This window comes from Manis pentadactyla, chromosome 15, assembly GCF_030020395.1.
Source record: "Manis pentadactyla isolate mManPen7 chromosome 15, mManPen7.hap1, whole genome shotgun sequence".
Taxonomy (NCBI): Eukaryota; Metazoa; Chordata; class Mammalia; order Pholidota; family Manidae; genus Manis; species Manis pentadactyla.
In genome coordinates, this window is record NC_080033.1 from 12,793,974 (window position 1) to 12,805,394 (window position 11,421).

The 11,421-nt window shown below is 52.9% G+C and overlaps 1 protein-coding gene across 2 annotated transcripts; it reads right to left on the reverse strand.

Moving 5' to 3' along the window:
- Positions 1–4,007: 4,007 nt before the first annotated feature.
- On the reverse strand, positions 4,008–11,346 carry TIMM50 (translocase of inner mitochondrial membrane 50). 2 transcript variants are annotated; one of them, XM_036894668.2, is made up of 11 exons: positions 10,950–11,335; positions 9,877–10,039; positions 9,299–9,330; positions 9,065–9,086; positions 7,589–7,647; positions 7,379–7,498; positions 6,867–6,971; positions 6,652–6,750; positions 5,531–5,687; positions 5,099–5,205; positions 4,008–4,220 (listed from the first exon to the last, which is right to left on the reverse strand). In XM_036894668.2, exons 1-11 carry the CDS (start codon positions 11,055–11,057, stop codon positions 4,119–4,121), a joined length of 1,074 nt encoding a protein of 357 aa, XP_036750563.1. In that variant the 5' UTR covers positions 11,058–11,335; the 3' UTR covers positions 4,008–4,118. The 2 variants fall into 2 exon arrangements, with proteins under 2 accessions (XP_036750563.1, XP_036750562.1); XM_036894667.2 differs by lacking the exon at positions 6,867–6,971 and having other exon boundaries at positions 10,950–11,346.
- Between the last annotated feature and the right edge of the window lie 75 nt (positions 11,347–11,421).

The window sequence follows — 11,421 nt, forward strand, 5'->3', positions numbered from 1 at the left end:
TGTGTGGTCGTATGAACCTGTGCTTTTGTGGTCTGTGCAGGTGCCTCTAGGTGGCTGGGTGTATGGTAGGATTTCTGTAAGGTTGTGAAAAACTGAGAGTCCGTGTGTGGAGACTGGATGTGGGAGGTCCACGGACGCAGTAATGTGTGAATACAATGAAGGCCCGGGGTTCTTTGTAGACGTGTGTGTACACGCGCACGCGCCTGTGCTCCTGGGTGTTCCCCTCCCCAAAACAAAGCCACCCTCCCAAACCCCGCATCACGGGTGCACCAGACGCCAGGGCGAGGAACAACCCCCCCCACACACACACACACCCCGCCTCAGAGAGGCTCCCAGCTGTATGTAAATGCCGCCATCTGCCGGGCGGCCGCGCCCCTCCCCCCCTTGGGCCGCAGCTGGGCTGTCCGTTTGGCCTCCGGAAGGTGTGAAGAGCAAATGGGCAGGAAATTCGTCTTCACATATCAGGGTACTGTCCCTCATTCCAGGATGAATGAGCGGGGGCACCCCGGGCCCTCCAGAAGCCCCTTAGTATTCCAGGACCACGGCAAGGAAAGCCAGTTAGGAGCAGATGCTCCAGCCCTCTGGCAATAATTTACCCTGTGCCAGGTGCTCAGCAAAACCCTTTAAATAAAGTAAACTTTTTCTCCCCAGAATAAAAAACTTTAATATTTAGAGGTTAATAATTATACGGGAAAACACAGGTTCAATTTATATTTGTTGTTTTTCTTTTAGGGAAGAGAAGAGTGGTCAACAAAACATAGCCCAGCAGAGCCAGGCATACAGTAGGTGCTTGGTAATTTTTAATAAATTAAAGAATTCAATCTAACGAGTGTTGTTACTCCTGAGGACTGGAGTCATGGGAGGGTTTTGATCAGGGGAGGGCCATAGTCAAATTGTGCAGACATCCCAGGTTCCTTTGCACAGCTTTCCCTCTACTTGTATTTTTTTCTACTCTCTCTACTTAAGTCGTTCTCACCATTCAGACTTCCCCTCCTGTAGAAGGCCTTCCCTCCCAAGGGGTTCAGGCACCTCCTCTCAGTTCCCGCTACCCCCTGCAAGTCCTCTCTCCCACATCTGACCTCTCTGGCCTATCAGGTCTTTCTAAGCACAAATCTATGTCCCTCTTGCATAGACTCTTCCATTACTCCCTAGTGCCTTCAAGATATACTCTGGGATCCTAAGGCTGACATGTGAGGCCCTCCCTCTGTATCCCTTCTACTCAAACAGGTTCTGTAGCCCCAAAGCATAGACCAAGACCTAGTGGACCACTGGGAGGCAAACTGTACTGAGGTAGGGAAAGGAGTGAGCTTCCCATCCTAGGAGACATTTAAATGGAATTTGGACAGCCACCAGAACCAGCTGAGAACACAAATTCCTGCCCCGCATAACTTGGGAGGGTAGTGGAATTCCAGGTATGAGATAATCGCAAAGATTTTTAAGGATTGTGAAGACAGCCAGCCTTTATTGAGGGTGTGGGCGATGCATGAGAGTGTTTCATGTGAATTCTCTCATGTCTCTATGTGAAGAATACTTTGACTTCCAAGCATCTTTATGGCCATTCAGACTTTTCCTTATGTGCCAATCTTAAAGGCCACAGAAGGCCATGCTGAGGTGGCATCTGAGCAAAGACCTAACAGAGGGGAAGGAGGAAGCCATGAGTCCTGGGAAAAAACCATCCCTGGCAGGGAGACTAGCAAGTGCAAAGGCCCCTAAGGTGACCATATCCCCATGGTTTTCATCTTGTTTTGGTCTTGGCTCAAATAACACCCTCAAGAGGCCTTTCCTGACAGTTGCATCCAATCTAAAACAGCATCCCAAGTCCCCAAACCATTCCACCTTCTTACCATACTTTTTCTTTATCCATTTATTACCCTGAGAAATATCTGACCATTTTTCCTCTTCCATGAGAGCAGAACTTTTTATCTAATTGTTCATTGAAGCACTCTAGTGCCTAGACAAGGTGGGTTGTCGGTACATTAGGGAGTATTTGTTAAGTGAATGAATACTATTAACTTCTTATCAATGAGGAAACAAATGGTGGGGACTTTGCCCAGAGTCGCAGGGCTTGCCAGTGGTGTACGATGTACGACCTGGGAATTCAGACTCCGGGGACTGCCTTCACGCTTCCCCAGTCCTGCCCACTGGATGCCATGGTGCAGCCTTCATGCCCTGAGCATTTCTGCAGAACACACTAGGTCATGGGTGTCTCAGAAGCCACCTGTGAGCAAGCCAAACCCTCCCCTCCCTGCTTGGCCTCCAGCTTTGAGCAGGTGTAGCCTGACACACAGTACCCCTGAGGTGGGAGAGATGCCTGGGGGAGCCCACTGGGTACTGAAGCCTGTGCCACCCAGCACCAGAGCCTAGTCCCCAGGAGCCACTCTTGACCATCGGGACAAGGCCAACAGACATACTTGCTCTTTTTATGCCTGTGGGTGGACAGATCTGAGTCTCATTTCAAAACAGTCCTCAAAAGGTCTGGGGAACTAAGTGTGTCACCCACTGTGGTGGGCAGTTGTGGCTCTTTCTCCATTCTAGGATCATGTTCCCCAAACACAAAAGCCTGTCTCCACCTTTGCTTTTGGCTAAGATGATTTCGAATTCTCAAAGCTATAAGCGCAGAAAATATGGGCCTTTCCCTCAGTCCTGTGGATGTCCTCAAGCTAGGGACATCAGGAAATTCTCCTGAATCATAGTACATCTCAGGGTCAGGTGTGAATTTTAATTCTAATTTTGTGAGCCTTTTAATACAAAATCTAGAATTCAGAGGTTCAATCTGGCCCACACTGTTTCAAATACATTTTATTATAACAAACACCAGAGAAGGTGTCTTATTAAACTGGCACTAGTACTAAATGCTAGTTGGAGCACCAGGCTGGGACAGCCAGGGGTAGGGCAGCAGCAGGGCTAACAAACTCATCTAGGCCGTTTTATTTAGAGAATAACCAGTATGACCTGATAACAAGCCCCATGTGAATATGCATAGCACCTGAGTAGGAACTGTCCCATTTATTCCTCACAACTGCTCTAAGATAGGTATTACCATCACTCCCATTTTAGAGATGAGGAAACTGAGGCAGAAAAGTGCTTTGTCTGAGGTTCAGTTACCATCAGAGTGCCTACATGGAGAGCCTCACTCGGCCCTCAAACCTAGCCTGTGGTAGGCATTGCTATGGGGAGACTCAGGCACTAAGGGGTGAACTTGTCCAAGATCACAAGCTTAGAAGCAGTGGAAGTTGGATTTGAATTTGGACAGTCTGGAACTCATACACTTATTAAATACACAGCTGTACTGTCCAGGGCAGGAGCCAGGAGCCACACGTGGCTATTCAAACTAAAATTTAACAAAATTGGAAATTCCGCTCTTCAGTTACTAACCCAGTCTCATTTCAAGTACTCACTAGCTCCCCGTGGCACTGGCTGCTGTGTCAGCAGATTTAGAACGTGGAATAAACATCACAGGAAGTCCTGCTGCCAAGTGCTGCTACATAGCCTATTTTTGTTATGAGCCAACATTTAAAAATAGGGAGATGAAGGGGTTGGGGGAAAAAAAGGGCGATATAATATAAATTTCCCAATTTCTGGCTTCTGTTGAAAATTCAGATTAAGCAACCCTAGAGCCGCAGCTGGTAGAGCTGAGCAGCGGCTACCTGCACAGGACAGGGTGACCTCCAGGCCACTAGGATCCTCCAGCTAAGCCACCAGTCCACGTGGCAGCCTGGCGTCTACCTGTTTTTAAAACCCCCAGCAACAGTCTTCTCTTCTTTTCCAAGATGGGGAATCTCAGGCCAAAGTGGGAGGTACACTTTTTGCAGATCACACAGAACGCATGAGGACACCGCCACAGGGACCCAGGTTTTCAGATTCCTAGGCCGGGGTTGAAAACCAGCCCTGAGCCACCAAAGCACATATTCTGTGCTGGGCAGCTGGTGAGCTACTGTGGGGCGATGACCCGCGAGTCCCAGACCGCACCTGGATGCCCCCTTCTGGAGACTCTCTGGACACAGAAGTGTGGCATCTGGGTGGCCTTTATTGGACATGTGGCTGCCCAAGCCGTGATCTGGGAGCACAAGAGGCCTGGGGCCTGCGCCCCAGGCACTGAGTCTGAGGAGCCCCAGAGGTCAGGGCTGTTTGGAGCGAGGCCACAAGCGGCTGGTGAGAGAGCTGAAGAAGAGGTTCTGCTTGCTGGACTTGGAGAGCTCGGCCAGGCGCTGCTGCTCCTCCTGGGGTCAGGGACAGGCAGAGGAAGGGAGGTCAACCTGGGGTAGGCGGAGCCTTGTCCCAGACTCCCAGGGCCACAGCCCTCAGCCCAGGAGCCACCTCCATCACACGACTGCCCAGCTCAGACCCCTGTCCTCAACTCCCTGAACATTAGCCCAGACATAGGAGGAGCCTGGACCCCAAGAACCTAGTCCAGACACTGCAGAGAGCCAGCTCTGAACCATAGGAGCCCAGACTCTAGTCCTGGGCACTCTCACGATCCCTTTCCCTGGATCCCAAGGGCCCCTCCCCTGCACCCTGGGAGCCTATCCCAGGCCCTATTTATCCCAGCCTGGATACTGATGAGACCACATGCCATTCAAACTACCCTGTCCTGCTCCCAGGGCCCCTAGAATGCAGCCCTGAGCCCTGACCTCTGTCTGGATGCTGGGGACTCCAGGCCCAGATCTCCAGGGACCCCTTGTTTGGGCCCTCAGGAGCTCTAGCCATATTCCCAGGACTCAACACAGAATCTGATCTACCTCAGCCTTGACCCCTGGGAATCTTTCTCCAACTCAATCCATATTCTTAGCCCCACTTACAATCACCAGGGGGTCACACCAAAATCATCACACCAAAACTCCTTGCCCAGACCCTTGGGCCAAATGTCCAGGGATCCCTCTTCCCAGACCTGATTCAAACCCACGGTCCCACCCAGACCTGCTTAAGACCAAGGACAACCCCTCCCCAAGCCTTATGTCAAATGCTCCGGCCCTCCAGGCAGGCTGCAGAACCAAGGCACCTTCTCAGTACAAGAGCCCTACTGGACAGGGTTCCTCCTTCAGGAGCCCCAGAAACTGATGTGATTTCCTCCAGCCAAGTTAGTGATGCAAGCACACACCTGCTCTAGCCGGCTTTGCCGCTGTTTGAAAGCCTCCAGGGGGTCATCTTCCAGGGCATAGTGCTCCAGCACTGTCCTGACATCTTCCACACCATTCAGAGCGATAGCTGTGGGCACAGCAGGTGGGGGGTCAGCCAGGCTAAAGGCCAGAGCAGCAGGGATGGCAAGGGCAAAGGTCAGACACTGGAAAGTTGGAACTACCTGCAACACTTCTCAATACTCTATAAGGGCTCCCCTTAACATTCCTAAGTATCCCCTAAATATCCCAGAGGAGCACCTTAAACACTCGAGGAAGCTTCTAAAGACTGCAAGGTGCTTGTGGACCTCCTGCATTTCAAGTACCCAGTTTTATATGGGGGGCGGGGGAGCCAGAATAGAGTGTCTATCATTCCTCTTGAGGGTCAAGGGTTCCAGGTCAGAGGTCAGCCTCACTCTTGAGGAAGGCAGACAGATCCAGCAAGACGCGATCGTCAGAGTTGCCATCCCAGGGTCGCAGTGCAACTCCATTGTAGGGCTGTAGGCGGAAGGCTTCCTTCTTGCAGTCCACAACGACTACTCGGGCCAGGTCCCGATTCAGACACGAAATGTCCTGGAAATGAGTGCTAGGTCAGGGCAGGGGCAGAGGCAGGGTAAGGCCCCGTGCCCCTGCCCTTCCTGTCAGAGAGGGAGACAGATAGACAGACAGACAGACAGACAGACTGACAGACACCTGAACGGCATTGCACACTGGGATCACCATGATAGGGCCTCCCAAAGACCAGGCTGGGGTGATGGCATAAACCCTCAAGGGAGCTGGGGAGCCAGACTCACAGATTCCTAGACTTAGAGCCTGGCAACACAGACAGGTTCATCTGGAGTTTCCCTGGGGAGGGAACTGGGCACATTTGTGTTTAACAACTGCCTCATCCAATTGTGACATGTTGCAGGTTTGCAAACTTCTGCTCAAAAGTAAAGATGTACAGACAGATCTACAGCAACCCACAGGAGTCACTCAAAGACACAGAACCCTCAAGACCCCCAATCACAGCCCATGTCCTCCTGAACCCTAAAAACTTTGTAGATCCCACACTCACCAAGACACAGTACAAAACCTAACAGACACCTAGACACACGGATACTTGGACCCAGACTCACAGAGACCCATTCACACGCAGGCCCACAGACTCCGGGTCCCCTGAGTATACTGCTGGTGGCAGTGGCAGACCTCAGGTCAAACAAACCCCAAAGAGTCTCAGATTAACTACTCCTATCATAGGTCCCAAAGACAGTCAGTTCGACACACAGAGACAAGAAACAGCTTCCAAATCCCATGTCCTACCCCTTACCACACTGTTTTCTTTGGGGAGACCCCATTTTCCCCCACTCTTACTCCCAGCTTTTGGGGAAGGGAGAAGGGCCTAGAAGCCCAGCCCAGGTTGGAGGCAGGCTAGTGTCCTGCAGGACGGGGAAGGATGAGGCTGGACTGAGGCTAGGTCAGAGCTGGGTCCTTTCTACCCTCAGGAAGTACCAGCCCCTCAAAACCTGGAGGCCCACCCATGGCCCCCACGTGGTACCTTAACATGGTGCCCATCCATGTATCTTGTGGCATCCCGGAATAGGCGGTAGGAGATGAAGCCATGGGGATCCACACTGTCAATGAGTGGAAATGCAGTCTGGGGGGATGGGATGGGATGGGAAGGAAAACAAGGTGGTCAGGGTGAGCCCCAGACCCCCATATCGCCCACATCTTTCACCACACTGACCATCCCTTCCCATCCTAGGGCCTCACCATGCCAGTCTCTGATGTAAAGATGACGATTTCATACAAAGGGGCGAGCTGCTGGAATAAGGTCTCGATACCTGGACGCTTCTTAAACCTCCAGCCAGTGGCCAGCTGGGGAGGCAATGAGGACAGTGAAACACCAGACCCAGAGGTCCCAAAGCCCCCAAAAGGTCAAAGACTCAACGTGGGGGATTCCAAGAACTAGAATGTTCTCCCCGTCTTTGCAGCTCTTGGGAGGTTTAGGAGTACAGGGTGACTGAGGGTCTGGGAGCCTGGAGCGTCTGTGTCCCAGAATAACAGTTGCCTCCTCTGTAGCACTGCTGTGTTATAAAGCACATTTCAAACAACCTACAGGGTGGGGAGTATCACAGTTAAGGAAAGCTGTGACCCCCAAGGTCACAGTGGAACTGGGGCTGAACCGTGGCCTGGCTCGAGTCTATGTGCTTAACCACATTGTCATGATCCGGCCACCCAGGTCTACCTAGTGCCACCAACCCGCTGCCTTCCCCAACACACACCGACCACTCAGGGTGCAAGAGGACACCGGTGAGCTCCAAGACCAGAGTGTAGGGCGGCTGGTAGTATGGCTCCCGCAGAGGGTCTGGGAGAAGGCAAGGGCTGGTGGGCTCGATGATCATCTGTGGGAAAGTGACAGAATGGGAGCACTCAGACAGAGGCAGGGGGCTGGGGATGGAGGGAGGGGGACTGGGCCCAGGGGTCCTTCTCACCTGTCTATAATCTTTGAAATACTTGTATGTCCGGCGCAACTGCTGTACCAGAATCGGATCTAGAAGAACACCAGAGCACAAGGGGAGTCCAAGATAAGCTGCTGCTCAACCTCCCAGACAAACCAGGACTTTATCTACCAGATATAAACAGAACAACATACCTACCTAGTTTGAACCAGCTCATTTCCAAGCCCAAAGGTAGAAGACAATGATCACCGGGTAGGAAAAAATTATCTTTATTCACCTGCCCAGTGTTAACTTGAATACTTCTATACACACACCACCCCAGGTATGAAACATTTATACATCTGTCCACTTAAAACCCACACACATAGAATTCTGCTGACATTATGCCAGTACATTTAGTCCATTTTGAACCACTAGGCTCTGAGATCTGCCTGCTTTAAGCCACATGCCAAATCTAGTTAAACCACATTGAATACACGCACATATCTCTATACTTAAACTAGTGGATCTCAATTAGGCGATTTTGTTCCCCCTCTTCCTGGAGAACTGGCAATGCCTGGACGCATTTTTGATAGTCAAGATACTTGCATCTAGTGGGTAGAAGCCCAGGATGCTGCTAAACATACTAAAATAAACAGGTTATTCCCTCCCTAACAAAGAATTATCTAGTCCAAACTATGGATGGAGTCAAGGCTGAAAAACCTGGGTTTTAGTGAATATTCTAAATCCAGCTCAAAGTAGGAAACTTAAGACTGTCTACTCCAATACAGTACTTTCGATCCAGTTAACCATTATCTATGGGTCTGTGTTTTCAATACCAAAATATTGAAACCAGTTAAGGTAGTAAACACACAGATTTTAAACCTGCATGTTTGCTTGCCCAACTTAAATCAGGATATTGATAGGTCTGCCCAGTTAAAACATACCTACCCACCTGCCCAGCTTACAATCAATGTATTAACAGCCTGGTTTGCAAACTTCCCCAGCACTAACAGGTGGTTTTCTGGACCTACCCATTTTATTTTTCTACTGGGAAGCACCGGGTGTGACAAAACTGGCAACTACTCTTTACTATCCAATTTGTCCGACTGAAAGGGGGAGAGGAGGAAGAGGCATTGTTTTGGAAATGAGGAGCCGGATGGGATAGGAGCTTGGGGGGTAAAAAACAGAGGCTGTCATAAAGAGGAGGGGTTAGGGGCTGCAGATGCTCAGATCTAAGGCACCGGAAGCCATGTGTCTGATGGGATCCAGCTCCGTTTCCCCAAGCAGTCCCACCCCAGGCTCCCCTCCCCCATCTGTTCCTGACCATCTGCTCCTGGGCAGAGGGGCCAGGGAAGAGGACTGGGGCTTTGTAATGCCCCTTCCCCCAAAGCCATCCAGCTGCTGACTCCCCTACCCCCCAGTCCAAGGAGGAGGGGCTGAGGGGCACTAGATGGGGAGGGTAACATTCTGATCATGGGCACAGTAGGGAGGGTCAGGGAACCCCAGAATCTGTGTTTGTTTACTCACCACTGTCGAATTCATCAGGAATCTGGGAGGTAGAAAGAAAAATGGAGGGTTTGAGATGGTGGAGGCAGAACACCACCACACTCAGAAGAGGAATCTCTGGGCCCTGGGAGGAATAGGCAAAGGTCCCTGGAAGGGAGGCTTAGCCCAGGCCAGAAGGGAACCTGAACAGACTAAGGGGAGGGGACCCACAGGACAGGAACCCTGGCAAGGCCTCTGGGTCTCTTTCCCCCTCACCTTGGCACCAGTTTCATCCACAGAGTTGTTTCCTGTAAGGGAGAGACGAACAAATGAGAAGAATTGGAGCTCAATCTCCTGGGTCTTGAGGGAGGAAAAGGGCAGCGGCCTGGACTTCTGGGTCTGAGGGAAGAGCACTAGACACATGGTCTCCCAAAACAGAGAGATAAGCGGAGTGGTAGCCAGGATTCCTGGGTCTCTGAGAGTAGAGGGGCTGGGGCCAGGTCTCCTTCCCTCTGGGGGATAAAGGGACAAGGCAGAGGAATGGAATTGTTGGTGCTAAGGAAAGAGGTAGCTTAGGAGGCTCGTCCAGGTCTATATCCTTCCCCACCTTCTCCTCTTTCAATTGACTCCCTCGCCTAATGCAAGATCCAATTAGGAAGAGTGGAGTCTTAAGCAGAACCGGTAGAAAGGAGAAGAAAGGGACTTCCCCCATATCCAAGGCAGATGGTCTAGTTGGAAGCCCTACTGAGGAAGAAACTAGAGGACTAAGAAGGCTGAGGCCCTTAGGGAAAAAGGGGTAGTTCTACAGTAAGAGAAGGCAGAACAAAATTGGGGGACAAGGTTATTTCCCTCACCAAAGATATAGACGACACTCACGGTCCCACCGGCCCCGAGCAGCCCAGCAAGCCAGAGCGCAACTTTTTTGACGTAGCTGGGACCCTCTGTGCCCTGCTGCTGCTGTGGCCCATGAGCCTGGGCCTGAGCCTTAGTGCCCCCGCGGCTTCCGATCCCTGCGGCCTGTGATTGAGAGGAGGTAGTAGGTTAGCCAAAAGAGAAGGGTCAGGGTGGTTTGGGCATCCTGGTTAGAGAAGAATCAAGGTCGAGAGCCAGGAAGCAGACACCCATATAGCCAGGGACACTGTGTCCTTGGAGGGGCAGCTAGGGACTGAGTCTCTCAGAAAGGTCAAGAATTAGGTCCAGCGCCAGGATCCCAGGGGTTCAGTAGTTGAGAGGCCATGTGCCCAGGATCCTGGAGGCAAAGGAGTGGAGGGCCTGGAGCCGGGAAAAGCAGGGCAGGGAGATGAGATCTGGGAGCCTGGCTGGTCATTAAGATGTTGAGAGCAAGGCAATGGAGGGCACACAAGGGGACAAGACGGGAAATCAAGGCATCTGATGCCTGGGGCTCAAAGTCGCAGCGTATGGAGGAGAACGGATGGGAGCAGGTGCGGAGGGGCAATTGCTTATCCGAGGCTGGGGGAAGTACGGCACGATGTGATGAACCTCGAGGTCAGAAAGGTCTCTGTCAACATGGAGGCAAGCCGAATCAAAAGCCCAAACATCTACCTCAACAGCACCACCACCACCGCGGGGAAAATACGCCTAAGGCTAGGTTGGGACCCCCAAGTCCCGAGCTCCTCCCCAGTATTACCTGAGCGGTCTCCCAGACGGGGAGCAGGTGACGCCCTCCCCTGACACCCACGTGCGGTCCAAAGGAGGCGGCGTCCAGAAGACGCACCTAAGCCCTCAGCATCCAGCCCGGGGTAGAAAGCGCTGCCCACCCGGGGACGCAGGGAAGAGCTCCGAAACGCGAGCGGCGTTCCGTTCAGCACCCTGAGGTGCTGCGCCCCATAAGCCTCCCGGTGGCGGCGGTCCGCCCAGAACTCCAGGAAGGGGCCCCGCACCCGGGCGCCACCCCAGTACCGCTCACCTGGTCCGAGGCCCGGGCGGGCGGTGTCGCCAGCCTCGCGCACAGCCCCCGCGTGCCAAGCCGGAGCCCGCTCCGCAAGCGCAGGAACAGCGCCGCCGAGGCCGCCATCTTGCGCTGACGCCATGCGGCCCCGCCCACTCGCCCCCTCCTTCCCCGGCCCGGGTCGGGGTTGCGGCCAATGGCGGCGCAGGGGAGTGGCGGGAGGACGGCAGCCGAGAAAGACAAAGGGCTGCGGGCGCAGTGCCGCGAGCGCGCTCGCCTGGGTCTGAGCTTCGGTGGTCCGCGGCGCGCCAGCTAGGGCAGAGCTGGCTGGCACCACGCCTCCGTCGGCTGCAGGGCGCTCCGCCGCCGCTGTAACTGACCGGGCGGCCGCCCGTTGTTCAAAGGTAAAGCTGAGGCCGTAATGAAGGAACCTAATGGCTGCCCGGTTCGTCCTAAAAGCGAAAACCCGCGAGTAGGTCGCTCGTCCCGC